This window comes from Numenius arquata, chromosome 10, assembly GCF_964106895.1.
Source record: "Numenius arquata chromosome 10, bNumArq3.hap1.1, whole genome shotgun sequence".
NCBI lineage: Eukaryota > Metazoa > Chordata > Aves > Charadriiformes > Scolopacidae > Numenius > Numenius arquata.
In genome coordinates, this window is record NC_133585.1 from 3,027,802 (window position 1) to 3,044,684 (window position 16,883).

Sequence of the window (16,883 nt, forward strand, 5' to 3'; positions counted from 1 at the left end):
CTGCATTCAACAGAGGGATTTCAGAGTGATTCACCAACAGAGAGTCATTGGAGAGCCACATTCATCTTAATCAATAGGAGCTTCTGACTTCTTTCCTTCTTTTTTCTATTCCATACAAACCCAAAATGATCAGGACACATTTCTTCCTGTTCTCAGCACTGATCATGTGCAGGATACCTGCCGAGGAGATCTTTCAGCCAACTCTAGTGCTGGACATGGCTAAAGTCCTTCTGGATAACTACTGCTATCCTGAAAACCTAGTGGGAATGCAAGAAGCCATTGAGCAAGCGATCAAGAGCGGGGAGATCCTGGACATCTCAGATCCAAAAATGCTGGCCAGTGTCTTAACAGCTGGAGTGCAAGGTGCTCTGAATGACCCAAGGCTGGTGATTTCCTATGAGCCATCACCGCATGCAGCTCCCAAACAAGAAGCTGAGGCTTCCCCAACTCGTGAACAACTCCTGAGTCTTATTGAGCATGTGGTCATGTATGACAAGCTGGACGGCAATGTTGGCTACCTGAGGATTGATTATATCATAGGAGAGGAAGCAGTACAGAAAGTTGGAGCTTTTCTGGTGGACAAGGTTTGGAAGACACTGATAGAGACATCTGCCCTGGTGATAGATCTTCGTCACAGCACGGGGGGACAGATTTCTGGCCTCCCCTTCATCATCTCATACTTGCATGAAGCCGACAAGATGCTGCACGTTGAGACTGTATACAATCGTCCCTCCAATACTACCACAGAGATATGGACACTGCCAAAGGTGTTGGGAGAGAGGTACGGCAAGGACAAGGATGTCATTGTCTTGATCAGCCGCCACACCACAGGAGTGGCTGAAGATGTGGCTTACATCCTCAAGCACATGAACAGGGCTATCACTGTCGGGGAGAAGACAGCCGGGGGCTCACTGGACATCCAGAAGCTGCGTATTGGCCCCTCCAATTTCTATATGATGGTTCCCGTGTCACGATCTGTGAGCCCCTTGAGTGGGGGTGGACAGAGCTGGGAGGTGAGTGGGGTGATGCCATGTGTGGCTACTGAGGCAGAGCAAGCTTTGCAGAAATCCCTGGACATCCTGGCAGTGCGCAGAGCAGTGCCGGGCACCCTAAGCCACCTCACAAACATATTAAAGGACTACTACAGCTTAGTGGAGCGGGTGCCAGCACTGCTGCGGCGCCTCGTCACCTCCGACTTCTCTTCCGTGCAGTCAGCAGAGGACCTGGCCTCCAAGCTCAACACTGAGATGCAGACCTTATCTGAAGACCCCCGCCTGTTGGTCCGAGTCATGATGCCAGGCGAAGCTGCTGCCCCCTCTGATGAGAAGCCAATTGCAGTGGCAGCCAACTTGCCTGACAACGAGCAGCTGCTGCATGCCTTGGTGGATACTGTCTTCAAGGTGTCGGTGCTGCCCGGCAATGTTGGCTACATGCGCTTTGATGAGTTTGCAGATGCCTCTGTGCTTGCTAAGCTGGGACCTTACATTGTCCACAAAGTGTGGGAGCCCCTCCAAAATACAGAGAACTTGATCATGGACCTGCGTTACAATCCCGGTGGCCCTTCCTCCTCTGCTGTGCCTGTGCTACTCTCCTATTTCCAAGATCCTGCTGCTGGCCCCGTCCATCTCTTCACAACCTATGACAGGCGCACCAACCACACACAGGAGCACAACAGCCAGGTCGAACTGCTGGGCCAGCCCTACGGGGCTCAGCGTGGCATCTACCTGCTCACCAGCCACCACACTGCTACAGCTGCTGAGGAGTTTGCTTACCTCATGCAGACCCTGGGCCGTGCCACCCTGATTGGCGAGATCACAGCTGGAAGCCTCTCGCACACCCGTACCTTCCCTCTGCTGCACCCTGAGCAGGGAATCACCCGTGGCCTCACTATCACAGTTCCTGTCATCACATTCATAGACAACCATGGGGAAAGCTGGATGGGTGGAGGTGTTGTGCCCGATGCCATAGTCCTGGCTGAGGATGCACTGGAGAAGGCTGAAGAGGTGCTAGCTTTTCACAAGAACATGGGAGTACTTTTGGAAGGTACCGGGCAACTCCTAGAGGCTCACTATGCCATCCCAGAAGTGGCTAGTAAGGCCAGTGCTATGCTTAGCACCAAACGGGCCCAAGGAGGTTATCGATCAGCTGTAGACTTTGAGACATTGGCTTCCCAGCTTACCAGTGACTTGCAGGAGGCCTCAGGGGACCATCGGCTTCATGTCTTCCACAGCCATGTGGAGCCAACACCAGAAGAACAGCTTCCCAACATGATTCCCAGCCCTGAGGAACTGAGCTACATCATTGAGGCGCTCTTCAAAATTGAGGTATTGCCAGGCAACCTGGGCTACCTTCGCTTTGATATGATGGCTGAGGCAGAAACAGTGAAGGCCATTGGACCCCAGCTGATACAGATGATATGGAGCAAGCTGGTGAACACGGATGCCATGATCATTGACATGAGGTACAACACAGGTGGCTACTCCACTGCCATCCCAATACTTTGTTCCTACTTTTTTGAGCCCGAGCCTCGGCAACACCTCTACACCATCTTCGATCGCAGTACCTCCCGCAGCACAGAGGTGTGGACTCTCCCCCAAGTCGCCGGCAAGAGATACGGTTCCCTCAAGGACATCTACATCCTAACAAGCCATATGAGTGGCTCCGCAGCTGAAGCTTTCACTCGCTCCATGAAGGATCTACATCGGGCCACGGTTATTGGTGAGCCCACAGTAGGTGGTTCCCTCTCGGTGGGCATTTATCGGGTTGGTAACAGTTCCCTCTATGCCTCCATCCCCAGCCAGGTGGTGCTCAGCCCAGTCACCGGCAAAGTATGGAGTGTGTCTGGGGTGGAGCCACACATCACCATCCAGGCCAGTGAAGCCATGGCTGTAGCTCAGCAGATTGCCAACCTGCGTGCCCAGGTGCCACAGATGCTGCAAACTATAGGCAAGCTTGTGGCAGATAATTACGCCTTTGTGGATATTGGGACTGTTATAGCATCCAACCTCACACAGAACATCAACAAAGGTGTTTATAAAAAGATTAATACAGAAGAGGAACTGGCCAAGAAGGTGACTGCCAACTTGCAAGCTCTTTCTGATGATGAGCACCTGAAATTACTCTACGTCCCCGAACACGCCAAGGACAGCATCCCAGGCATCATGCCAAAACAGGTACAGTTGACTTGTACCCAGCTATACTGATGCCAGCTAGAATGGGAGCACTGGGGCAGATACCTTATCTCGTTTCTAGCCCATATGATAAACCCACGGGGATTTACCTGTACCCAGAAGAGAAGCCAGTGCCTGAGTGGGTTTTGGAGGCTGAGGTCTCTCTGACACTAAAGCAAGTCAGGGTAGTAGCTCATGGTAGTAGGTGGTAGTTCTGGATGCATGCGATTTGGGAACAACCTTCAGGCTTTGAATCTCTTTCAGTTGCCATCTCACAGGAGTAAATACGCAGGGCCTCACGGTGAGAGGGAAGACACCTCATTGTCTCTGTGAGCCCTTCTCTTTCAGTGTTGTGGCCTTTCGAGTATAATAAATCAATGCAGAACCTCACTGGCTACAAACCGAATTTGTAACTTAAGAAAAATTTGTTTGAACCAGAGTAAATGCAAAATTTAATAATTTAAAATAAAAATTAATAAAATGCACCCACCAAACACAATGGATTTTTCTATATAAAATTGCTGTACCTGACTTCTGTTACAGCAGAATAACGAGCAGCTCCTTTGCTAGTGACAGTGGAAAATTGTTCCGATTGTATCTCATGCTCAGCATCAGATGGTTTCCCAGTGACCTAGAAATACATTGGAAGAAGTATCTCGGTGGAAGTTAGGTGACCCCAGGGAGAAATTGATTTTTAATAATCTACTTTTGCCCTTGCTGTGTGGTTTGCATAACAGTCTGTGCTTTGTTCTGAGCCTGGGTATTTATATACTGCTCTGCCTTGGCAATCTTTCTTCTTCATTGTTGTGTTGGAGGGAGCTCCCAGGAGCACTTGTTAAAATTCCATCTTCAAATTAAAGGGAGGGTTAGGATAACCTGATCCCTTTCTTGGATGGAGTTCGCTGCTTTCTGGCTACTGCTCTAGCACGGCTATCAGAGACGGCTTTTCTCCGGGGACTCATAAAATTACTGTTTGAAGAGAATGTATTTGCCTTTGCAATGAACCAGAGTATACCAAGTGTCAGGTAACTATTAAATGTTTCCTGGGGGAGGAAATCGGTGGGCTTCCATCCTCTGAAGTTTTTGGCATGCATGATTTGAAGTGGGTATGACCTTTGTGGTATTATCTCCAATGCTAAGGTCAAGGACAAAGTCTAAGCATTGCCGGGGAGGACATTTTTTTCAAGTTTGTTAACTGAGAAGTACCGTCCCCATTCTTGCCTCTAAGCTTAAATGGAAATAATTAATTAAAGGATTTTTCTATTCCTTCACTTTCTTACCCTCCTACATTTGTTGGGTGTAGAAAACTTCACTTTAAAGATGTTTTTGAGAGAGCTCCCTGCTAAATTCTTAGCAATGTATCAGTAGTGATACATGATAATTTCTCCCCATTCTACAAAAGTGGGCCCATCTTGCAAATTAGTCAGTGTTTTCACTGAAAGCTGTTAATGGTAATTGATGGCTATTTTTACTTGTTCGAACCTTGCTTACTTTACTCAGACCTTGAATGTTCAGAACAGGATGTACAGGACAAATATCTTATTTGTCACATGACGTGAGATTCTGATCCTGGTAGAGCTAGTGAGGAAAGGCCATTATACTAATTAATGCCTCTGTTTACCTCAGTTCTTTGTCAAGCAAAATGATTGGAAGAGGTCAGGGATATATCCATAAGAAGGAAATCACATCAGTGTGGATGAAAATCAGGACAAATGTGAGCTTTCTCCAAGGGGAGATAATGTATAAACAGCAGAGGAAAAGCCCGGGTCTCTTATGAGGCTAAAATAGTTTCCAAAGGCGTATGTGTTCCCTATAGTGCTTAAGGAATTGGGAGGCAGAGAAACAAGGGAGTGGCATTAAGACACTTTAAGAAAGAAGGTGAGCAAACAAAGACACATTGAAGTAAAGGATTTTCCTTGTGATAGGGGTGAAAGAAAGTTCACCTGAGCACTGGGAAGCAATAGTCCTGCCTTGGGGATACTTTCTGTGGAAAATTTCAGGAATACCCCATGCCAATACCCCAGAGAGAAAATGCCTTAAGATTATAGTGAAGCTGACATGACGGCACTAATTGCATTTGTAAATTATTATTTTTTTACAGTCCTATACGTGGACAGAGTGGCTCTTTTAATCTGTATCACATTTATTCCTCAAAAACCTAAGAACTAGTTTTTCTCTTGTGCTGCCTACTTTCCAAGCCACCCTTTCCCTTGACAGTGGGATTTTCTTGATAACGACCTTGACAGCGAAGCAGATCCAACGCAATTAAACGAAAGTGATGATGAATAACTGCAGGAAGGATGGGATGGGACGTAGGAGACAGACAAGTGAAACGCATGTAGACCTTTGCATCTGCTACATTAGAATAGCTGCTGAAGCATAATACGGGGTGGTGAACATGTCTCCTCTATGACAGCAGCAAGGTCACTACCAGCCAGAGTTGTCTGCTGCATAAATGCCATTTTTCCAAAGTCAGCCTTCCCAGAGGCAAATATTGTATATATTGTTTGTGATTCAGAAAATAGCATTTTGCTTATGAGGCAGAGCTCTGGAAACTTGCTGCTGCTCAGTTCCATAATCCCTACTTCTTTTTCTTCTGTTTGCCTTTCTCTCCCTCCAGTCAGACCTTCCCTTCTGTACCAAAACATTTGTGATCATGAATATCTGAGTATTGTAGGCTACCTGATTTTGGCAAATGTTTTATGTCAATTTTAAGTGACAAGAATCTCCCTGAGTGACTCTTTTGGCCCCCTGATAACGCCTAAATACTTTTAATGCAGTCTTCACACCGAAGAGTACTTTTGTGTTTTAGATAAAGGGCTGAAAATGATGATCAAAGACAAAAATGAATTCTTTATAAAGATAAAGGATTATAAATCCTTTATAAATCTCTTTATAAAGAGAAATTGTTCCTGCATTTGAAGTCCTCCTTTTCCCAGATAAATAATATGTATCTATTGCAGAGTATTGTACTTGCTGAAGGAGGCGATAGTTACAGATGTTTCACGAGAAAGGAGTATAGTTTGCTGATGTCCCTTCATTAATGAGTGAAATCAAAATGCTCAGCCTCAAAGTGTCAAGATAGATAATCAAATTCCTACATCTATTGCCAGTGGGTGGGAAAAAAAATTATTGTGGGCCCACACGATGCTGATTTATAGCAACATAACCACAGGAAAGGCAGTGCAACTATACCAGTTTATGCAAGCCCAAAAAATGTCTCGTGTTTAACTCTCATGGACTCTTCATCTTTTGCAGTTCATGCTTCTTGTATTTGGTGCAGAAAAGAATGTGACACTTTGTTAATCACTTTTTTTCTTTTCCTAGTGCCTTCCATCTCTTTTAATCCTTTCCAGAGCACAGTCACAGAGAGTTTCAGCTTTTACTTCTGGTAACACACACATACACAGCCCCAGTCCTAGCTGTCTGGGTGCAATGGAGGACAGGATTAGAATTCAAAGCTACAGGTCTGGAAAAACTGGAGAAACAATCTGTGAAAATCAGGATGAGGTTAAATAAGACAGACTAGACTGGACGGGGCTTTGAGCTACCTGGTCTAGTGGGAGGTGTCCCTGCCCATGGCAGCGGGATGGAACTCGACGATCTTTAAGGTCCCTTCCAACCCAACCATTCTATACTTCTATGATTCTAAGAACACGTGCAGGGTTCTTCCACAGTTTCTAGGGTGATAGTAATTGACTGCACGACTCTGGGAGAAAAACAGCTTGTTTAGGGGGAGTTCTGTAAAAAAGTATACAGGTTTTTCAGAGTTCACAAGCTGAACGCATCAGTAGAGTCAAGTTATTGCAGTAAAAAATAATAACCATCAAACTGGAACGGTTAAGGTCTTCCGCTATATTCAGCTATATTCATGAAGAAAATTCAGCTAGAGTGTACTCTGTGCAGTCTTGGGCAATGTTTTTCTGGAAGGATGTGTCTCAAGTGGTGAGACGGCAGAAAAAGAGGAAAAGGAGCAAAGAGAAGGCTGAGTAAGAGTCATCTTGAAAAAGTTTAAAAGATATGAGTTGTTTATTCCGGCGAGAAGAAACCTGAGAGGAGACATGAAAACAGTCTTCAGATACATAAGAGGCTGTTTCAAGTATGAGGAGAATAAGCTGTTCCCTTGTCCATGGAAAATAGGCCAAGGAGTAATGCACTTAGACTGTAGAAAGTAGTGAACTTAGACTGTTTACACTAGACGTTAAAAACATCTTTGTAATAGTAAGGCTAGTGACGTACTAAACTGGATTGCCTGGAAATCACCCAGTTTTATGGGTGTTTTTAAGAGCAAGTGAGAGTGGGCTGTCAGCGATATAGCTGATCCTGCTCAGTCCTTGAGCTGGGAGACCTACTGGGATGGACGGTTCATTCCAGCCTGTGAAGGTACACAAGGAACCCAAATGTTATTCTAAAAAAGCAAGGTGCAAACCCGCCACTCGGCCCCTGAGATCTCAGGGTTCTTAAACCAGCCTCAGGATCTGCAATGGCTCAAGGGTATTGGCTGATAATATTTTAACAGCTGGAAGCTGACAGCACGAGCAAACTTACTGAAACTCAGAGCTACGTTACAATGGTCAGCACAAAATTAGCAACGAAAATACAGTTTCCATCTAAATAGGCAAAACAACTTAGGGGAGAGGTGAAAGGGGAGAAAAGAAGGAAGAGAGGCACAGCTGAAAAAGGAGGTTGCTCATGGTTGGGGTATGTGTCAGTAGCAGAGCCAGGGATGAAACTCCCTGCGTGTGTCCCAGGGCAGTGTTCTAGGTCCTATTTTGTGTCACGTCACTTGTTCCAGTTATGCCACTTACTTGTGGAAGGAGACTGTAGGATAGGGCTGGAGACCCTATATAGTTAACGAAAAACAATTCTTCCTTGGCTTAAGTGGCCTTGGAGGTCCTTTAGTCTAGCCACTTTGCTTATAGTGTTCTTACTAAGGCACCTGAGGGTTTATATTTAACATCAAGTCATTTGTATGTAAACATTGTCTGACTGAGCAGCAGGATCTTAATTTCAGCTGCATCCTGTCCCAGCTTGTCCTTGGCCTGCAAACAAGGCCCTGCCTTCCAAAGGAGAACGCGCTGTTGCTCTCTGAAGCCAGATTCACCTCCTTGGGTACCCGCAGAAAATGGCCCGTGTGCCAGTGTCACAAACCTGCGATTTTCCATGACAACAACTTTACTGTCAGTCCCAGCTTCCTCCCTTCCTTTGCTTAAAAATCAGGAGGCTTTCCCCAGCCCCTCAGAATCCCATTCTGAGTGCTCTTCACCTGACTTACGGTCTTAAAGCCTTTAGAACAGATATATTTTCATACCTTTTCCTGCAGCCACAAAGATGAAGAAGAGTTTCTTTGAGATCCTTGCATATTCATTTTTACCCCATGAGACCTGAGGCTTTAGGAGCAACCTGCCCACCTTGAAATCTGTAATGAATTTCCAGGAGTTGGCAAAACTGCTGGCAGGTACCGAAGTCCTCGGTGAACAAAGATGTGATGCAGCACAGTAGAAGAACAACTAGAAAAAATAAATTACCAGACATAGACAGAGAGGTTATTTTTAATGAACATGCTTATAGGTATGCATTTAGCAATTATTTTTGGAGACAATATGCTAAGAAATCTGTGTGTTCAGTTAAATATTGTTAGTAAGTGGCTGAGAGTAACACATCAACTTTATTTGTCGATGTCACCAACGAGTGATGATTTTTTTTCTCCCGGGGGGACCAGTACTTCTGAACTAGAGATGAGCTCTGTCAGAACAATGCAATGCATGCTGGATATATTCTTCAAAACTGTGATTTGTTAATCAAAGTACAGTGGGCAGATCAAGTAGCATTGCTGTCACTGGGAAGTGGATTGGAAATGACAAACTCGGCAGTGCTGGATTGATATGTTTACAGTCCAGATACAACGGTTATTTTCACAAGGTACGGTGAGAAAGAAGGGTACAGAAAAGGACTCAGCAGAGTTTGCTTTTACAATCAGATCAATAAGTACTGGCCAAAAGGGTTTTTAAATTAATGTGTGAAATTTTGGCAATTTTGGCATAGAGAAGGCACTGAATGATGAAGAAGCCCAGGGCAGCCCCAAGTGGGATATGGTGGGTAATTTTCCCCCAGGTAAAGGTAAAGTGCTTGAGCTGAGTCAAATACAGCTGCATTACATACCTTCTTTGGGGGCAGACATGCTTTTGGCAGGAGCTGAACCCCAGGCCAGAGCACTACACGTAGGGCAGGAGATTGCCTGACTCCTCTACCAAATGCCTCCCAAATTCTGCAGCAAATTGCAGGTTGGCAGAGCACCTTTTAGCACAGGGCTCACTGCTGACTCCTCGTTCTTTCGGGTGTAAAAGTATGGATTGTCTAGGGGTGAGCTATGGAGAGGGCAAATGATTAAAAAGCAAGTATAAAATCATTTTCCCAGCAACCCTGAGGAGAAAAGGCCCAATTGCTGAAGGTCACAGAAGTCATATATATCCCAAAGCTTTATCTCCTTAAGCTGAAGGAAAGTCTTCCATTTTCAGACACATGCATGTAAAGCATATGTTTGGCAATAGGAGCAGCCTACATCCCCAGTGCATTTAGGGCTTATTAGAATAACTTTATTAGTTGGCTACACATTGCTATTAAAAAAAACTCTGCTGTTTAATAACATAAGCTAAACAAAATGAAATTAATCACAGCCTAACACGTGAGACTGCAGGCACGTGGCCACCATAGAAGAGATTTAACACCTCCTGAGTATCCTAGCACATGCCTCACACACCAGGCTCCTCACTGTCACAGGGACTGGCTCGTTAAGAGGGGCTGGGGCCACCCTCACCTGTAGCCAGCTGCTGTTTGTCAGCTGAGGCCAATCAAGAGATTATCAAAGTCCCAAGTGCTGTATTTAGAAAGAACTACTAAAGAAAGCAAGTGGGCTTGGGTGGCAGGCCTGGGATAGTGGCCTGGGATGCAGGCTGGGGGGATGGTGCTTGTAGTCTGCTCAGCATCTTTTGTCCAAGGAAATTCCTGTATTTTTTAAAAATAAACTGAGCCCTGACAAATAGGTGCCTGATCCACATTCTGGGCATGCTATTGATGCACCCTTTACTGAGCAAACAACGCAGCAGCCAATGCTAACCTATATTTCATATGCAAAAGTCTTAATATCATCCATTATGTTCTTTGAACTTGGTTACATTCCTCGTATATGTCCCACCTGGACTAAACTTGACCCACATCATTCTTTCTGAATCTTGTGCCAAGCTACCAGTGCCAGCAAATGATTTGCTTTTGTTTTTCCAAACTCTTTCAGATCCCTTCCCCAGAAGTATTTGAAGATCTGATTAAATTTTCATTCCACACAAATGTATTTGAAAACAACGTCGGCTATCTGAGATTCGATATGTTTGGAGACAGTGAACTTCTAACCCAGGTGTCCGACCTACTGGTAGAGCATGTTTGGAAGAAAATTGTTCACACGGATGCATTAATCATAGACATGAGGTAAACCTTTGAATGGCAAATAACCAAAGCTCTCTCAAACCAGCATTTTACTTGTAACCGTGAATTAGCTTTACATGGCTTACTGTCCTGTTTACAGGCTAACATTGCTGGGATTAAATGAGAAAAGGAAAACAGCCAAGGGAAACAGTAACAGTCTGGAAGTATATCTCAAGATAAATTGTACCATCACTTGAGATGTTTAGAACTAAATCAGCAAATTTAGGGAATATGTTGCAGAACGCAATCCTGGATGTCCCATCTGTTTTCATTCTCTCATTTCTTTCTAATCTAACTTTGCATGTGCCTTGTATTAATTATATATATTTATATATATACAGCTTAATTAAATCTTTTACTGCTGGCAGTGGTCAAGTGATTGAACAGTCAAAAAAACAGACCATGCGTAAGGCTGTGTTACAACATCTAGTTTGCCATATCTGCAGGGCAACCAGCCCTGTACAGAGTGACTCTTGTGCACAGAGCACAAAGGTGTTTTAAAGGTGCTGTTGCCCCAAAGCTGCTGTAGCAGTCCTGGACCGTGCTGCACAAAGCTACAGCATCATCACCTGCTCTCAACTTAAGGTTCCGTTGGACACTTCAGTGTGTCAACAGTGCTCCAAATCTTACAAGCCAGAAGATGGCACCCATTTGCTGCCATCTATCAAAGCAGATGAATATCACAAATATGCATTTCCCATACAATAGTTAGGTAAGTCATTCCCTTGTTTTGGTCCAGAGCTAATGTTTGTGAGCCCAGAATACTGCAAATATCAGCTAAAGGAAAGAAGGCCTTTGTAAGAACTTATTTTCAATGCTAGAACCACTTACGTCCATTGCCATCACAGGGCTCTTAATATTTGGTAATCTTCTTAACATTCTTCTGGGATTTACAGCATGTGCAGGAAAAGATGAGTGTGGAGATGAGAGCAGAGAGAGAGATCTCACTGTGTGATCACAGAGGAGGGAGGGCAGCAACCAAAAAACCAAACCCATGACTAAATTCCAGTTCAGCAAAGGCCCCACCATCTTCCAGCAGACTTGAGACGGGACTGGGGCTGTTCTCTTTCTTGCCCCAGTTTTCTCCCAAGCCAAAACTCCTATTAAGGGCCAGGGGCAATAAAACAGCAAAGGTGAAATAACGTCTGAGCTACCAAATGGTCTTATTACGGTTCTTTTCTTGGGTTGCTTTGGTGTTCTTTTATTTAATGTATTTCCAGCCCTTTGAGTGCACACAAAAGACCCAGTGTCTGAAGGCATATAAAAGAGAGCCCCAAATATTTTACTTTTTGAAATTCTCCCTAGACCAATCTTACGATTTTAAGGCAAGGCTGGTAATTTCAATTTTGCATGGGATTAACCATAATGAATAATGCTTCTCATCTTACAAGTTTCCCTCCCTGGAACAGCTGGGCTGCTCATGAATTTCATATTTTGATCATTTCAATTTTGCATGGGATTAGCCATAATGCATAATGTCTCTCACCTTAATAGTTCCCTTTCCTGGAACAGCTGTGCCACTCATGGACTTCCTATTTTCAACCTTCACAGCATTGAGAAGAGACACTGATAACTAAACAGCTTCCCCAGTGTCACACAAGCAGTCTGTAACAACCTTTACGTATCAGCACCGTTTGTTTCACAGTCTTCATAGACTGGTATGAAATTAAACTACAACCAAAGGTTTCAAACACGACTGTCCTAAATGAAGCAACTAATGCCATTTTTAGGCACAAAAAGAAATGGCCTGATTTTATACGGTGCCAAACACCAAGTATTCTCATTGTGTGCAGCAGGAAATAAGAACGTGACAGTTCTACAAACATATATTGCTTAGATTAGGATTTACATTTATATATTGGGGTTTAGGTATTTCCTCATGCTGCCTATGTCAGTAATAGCATGGGTTATTCAGAGGAGAAGAATAATGAGAATCTGATGTTTCTCTGCAGATTAAAAGTCTTTGCTTACTTTCTGGATTTTTTTCTGGGTTGGATCAAGAAAAAAACAGAGCGTTCAGTTTTATGTGTGTCAGTGGTGGGCAGTAACAGCCCAAGACTCTTAGACAGGATTTTGTTTCTCTGACAAATGTGCAAATGATGATAGGGGAGAATTAATGCAAATGTATCAAAATGTAGCCGTAAGCCCTTTCAGTGTTGATGCTAAGGAACAATACTTGGAAGGGAGATTTTCAATTCTTTCCTTAATAGTTTTAATTTTTGAAAAGGTACAACATTGGAGGCCCCACCACTTCCATAGCAATCCTCTGCTCATACTTCTTTGATGAAGGACACCAAGTTCTCCTGGACAAAGTTTATGACAGACCCAGTGACTCAGTAAAGGAAATTTGGACCCAGCCACAGCTCAAAGGTAAAATGACTGTTTCTTCTTAGAGTAGCTTTTCGTTTCAGATATCCCTCCTTGTGTAGTTTAAAGTGAGCCATTAGACACCGTAACTCAGTTGGTGAAAGCACCTGCCACAATTAGCTCAAGCTGTGCAGGGAATGTAAAAACAAAAATGTGCATTTCAGCCACGTCCCTCAATGCCGTCTGTAAATAACAAGGAATGGCATATATTTGGCACGGAGGTTTGTAAACCGGTCCCCAAAAATTTAACTGAATACTGTGTGCAGCGGTTGTGACTTGTTGCTTTTAAAAGTTGCCAAAATTAAAAATAAATCCTGTGCTGCCTGGACTTCTAGTAATATCTCTTCCAATACTCACATAGTTTCTTATGTAGTTGCTCACTTCCTACCTGTGTAATCCACTGTTTCAGTAGAAGAAAACACCCACAATAGCCCAGTTTGTCCAGAGAATGCAAGAGAGAAAGAGACGCACTAAATTTTGCACATTTGAGTGAGTTTGGAGCACTTGGCAATGTATCCCACACATACCCTGCCCCACTGTTGGAGGAAGTTGAAAAGATGCTGCAACGTGCAGAAACAGAGCTGCTCAGTGCTCATAAAGTGCAGTTAAAGTGCTGAGAAGCCTTAAACATTGGTTTTAATTATTTTCCCCTTTAAAGCTAAGACAGAACCAAAAAGGGTGTCACAGTGGGGTCTGCAATTATTGGCTTGGAACACGCTGAAATGGTTAAACTTTGTCAGAGGCTGCAGGGTCCATCTGTCTTCCCAGGCAGTCGGAGGTGGGCTCTGCTAAAGGATACGGTTACTATGGAGGCATTCCAGTTCCCATCAAAGAGAACAGGCAGAGTCATATTAACTTCAAAGGAGCTGGATCTGGGCCGGTATCATATATATATCTGCTGTGAAAGGGGTCTTCTAATGGACATTATGTCTATAGTGAAATGAGAAGAGCAAAGATGGTGTGAAAATTAATTACCATGCCCCTCTCTTACAGTTTAGTATGAGAATCATGTGTCATACTGTAACTTACTTAAAGAATGACATTTTTAGAGCAGTTTAGAGTAGTTTTCAAGTTATCAGGTGCCAGTTATGACACACCGGTCACTTTTTCAAAAGAGCTAAGCTCTCAAAAAGTATCTAGCATGTTCAGATGTATTGAAAATGAGGTGCAAAAAAACCTCCTACTCCTGTCAGCTGGTTTCTGTAAGAAAATGAGATAACTTGGCTCAGATCCTAATAATAAAGGGGTACTTGTTGAAGGACGTGCAACAAAAGCCATGGAACAGCTTCCATTTATAGACTATAAAAAGCCTGTGGGAAACTGCTATAATTATAATTTCATAAAATGCTGCCTGCATAGTTTGCAGGCCAAGCTCTGCTACAGCCGTGTTCCTAGAGCAGGGATGGGAGTGAAACCAAAGATGCTGCTGGCCAAGCTTCGAGTATTCCTGTCCCGCTCCTCTGATGGGATCTAGAGCTCCTGTAAAAGAGCCACAGAAGAGCCAGCAATAGTGACCATGAGCCGGCCTCCCAGCTGGAGCCTGTAACCAGAAACTGATGGCACAAGAGCACCACACAGGGTGACAGTGTGAAAAGTGCTTTAACATCATAGGTACTAAGTAATTCCCAAACTTCTTTGCTTGTTAATAGCAGGTAGGGAATGAAGTGTGTTGTATCTTGGCTTCTCTTTCTCCATTATGCAAAAAAATCTCTGAAAACGGATGCATTTTTGGATGCTTTTTGTCCTTTCCGGCAGGGGAGAGGTATGGCTCTCAGAAGGGGCTGATAATCCTCACCAGCGCTGTGACGGCCGGGGCTGCCGAGGAGTTTGTGTACATAATGAAGAGACTGGGCAGAGCTCTCATCATTGGGGAACAGACCAGTGGGGGCTGCCATTCCCCGCAGACACATCAAGTAGATGATACCAACTTCTACATCATCATCCCCACCTCCAGATCGGTCACCTCTGCGGGGAGCGCTTCTTGGGAAGGGAAAGGGGTGCCTCCTCACATGGAAACGCCGGCTGAGACGGCGCTCATCAAAGCCAAGGAGATGCTCAGCGCTCACCTGCACAGCTCTAGATAGCCCAGTGGGGGAACGTGCCCCCGGAAAAAAAGGTAGGCTGTGATTTTCAAAGGAGCCCACAGGACTTACACTACTCTCAGGAGCTGAACTAATAATGGGTTTGGGAACCCAGAACAGGATTTAGCCGTAATTTAGGTAACTAATGCAAAATTGAGACTTTAAAAATCTCACAGCATGTGCATGTGCTACAAGTGCTCCTCCGTTTGTTGTCTGTCTAGCTCAGTAAACCACGGGTTGTTTACTGCACAAGAGCCCAGTTCCAACAGCAGGAGGTGCAAGGCCTTTCTGCTGCCCAGAATAATTCACAAGCAGGAGCAATGGTGCTCTTCTGGGCAGCAGAAGTGCATTTGAGCTCCTATCAGCTGAGGGAGGCTTCACAACGGAGTCTCATTCTTTGTGTGAGATTTCTAGTAACCAAGTTCTTAGGGAAAGCAAGCTACTGCCCCAAATGTAAACCCTAGAAAGGAGTGGGAACTCCGTTCAATCTCTGGTCAGTGCTTGATTCCCTGTACACAGCTCAAAGTGACTCCCTTTTCAACCCATTCTGTGGAACCCACCTCTTTCTGGGCATGGCTGAGGTACTTGGATAATTCACTGGGAATTCTGTATTCCTCTCTTGTGGTTAAATGTAAATGTTAGTTGTTGCAGTGTCTGTTTTTTAAGATTTAGCTCCAAATTAGAGAGATATCCATCGGTCCCGTAGAAAATCCCACCTGTCAGTATTGAAGTCACGTGAACCACCTCAAAGCATTTATGCAAAAATAGAAAAGGCACCTCTGCTCCTTTGGAAATTGTGTACATTCTTACTTATAGATATTAAAGGAGAATTAACGGTAGTTGGGAGAGTCTGTTTTCCAAAATGCAAGAGCTAAATTAAGTCTCTTCTCCATTTTGTCATTTAGATGTACCAAAAATAACCATTCCTGCTCTGTCAGGGTTGCCCCAACTCCTGGTATTTTTTAGGTGCCTGCGGCTTCTCCCCCGGTATCTGGCAGAGGGACGGGGGATGAGCAGGAGAAAGGCCGTGCATCGACTCTTTCACCCAGTGCTAGATCAACAGTCAGGGAAAAAAATCATATGTTTTTACTTAAGGCTAAAACCAGATTGCTGTCTGCCCTGCCCCAAAGACAAGTACAAAGCAGAGAAGCATCCTTTGCACCCTGCTAACAAGCTAGTAATTAATAGTGTATTCCAGGGCAACTAACAGAGTTATTGATGTGAGCTTAATCAAGGCACAACATTCCTTGTCTTTCTTGCAATTCTTATCTAACCATCTGTCTTTGTAATGATTTAGAAATACCTCTATCTCAAATCTAGATCTCAACATTTCTCATCTCTACAGAATGCCAGCTGTGAGGCAATTAAGTTAGGAAAACGGTCCCCCCAAATTTAGTCAGTTGAGTCGATAGTATGTACACGTTGCTTTTTACTCGCTCAATTGTAAGTTACTGCTGTGGGTTTTTATAAATCGTGTTTAAACATGTGACTGCAGAGAATCTCTTTCAGTATTTACAGGCAAATAATTTTAATAACCAGACAGACTTTCCATCTTTTTTACTACTTGTTTGTCTTATCAGCTACACTCAGCGCGATCGCTAACCTGGACTCTTTTGGGTCATTTTCCTATTTTGATTTTTATGCACTAGCTAGTTGTTGAACTTCTCAGCGTTGTGGAAAATATTTAAATGAATTAAAACTCATACAGAATTTTGTGTAAAGTGATATATGTATGAAGAATATTAAAGATACTTAATATGAAAGAGTCTGGAGTAGTCAATGAATG

The 16,883-nt window shown here is 44.0% G+C and overlaps 1 protein-coding gene across 1 annotated transcript; it reads left to right on the forward strand.

Annotated features, from left to right (window-relative positions):
* Window positions 1–125: 125 nt before the first annotated feature.
* On the forward strand, window positions 126–15,100 carry RBP3 (retinol binding protein 3). The gene is made up of 4 exons (XM_074155150.1): window positions 126–3,173; window positions 10,462–10,652; window positions 12,877–13,019; window positions 14,772–15,100. The coding sequence occupies exons 1-4, from the start codon at window positions 126–128 to the stop codon at window positions 15,098–15,100; spliced, it is 3,711 nt and encodes a 1,236-aa protein (XP_074011251.1).
* The last annotated feature ends 1,783 nt before the right edge of the window (window positions 15,101–16,883 follow it).

Excerpts from the sequence above, each read along its gene's own strand:
- RBP3 (XM_074155150.1), top strand. The coding sequence starts at position 126 with ATGATCAGGACACATTTCTTCCTGTTCTCAGCACTGATCATGTGCAGG. Across the intron at positions 3,174-10,461 it reads CAGGCATCATGCCAAAACAG|ATCCCTTCCCCAGAAGTATT; the intron begins GTACAGTTGACT and ends AAACTCTTTCAG. Across the intron at positions 13,020-14,771 it reads GACCCAGCCACAGCTCAAAG|GGGAGAGGTATGGCTCTCAG; the intron begins GTAAAATGACTG and ends CCTTTCCGGCAG.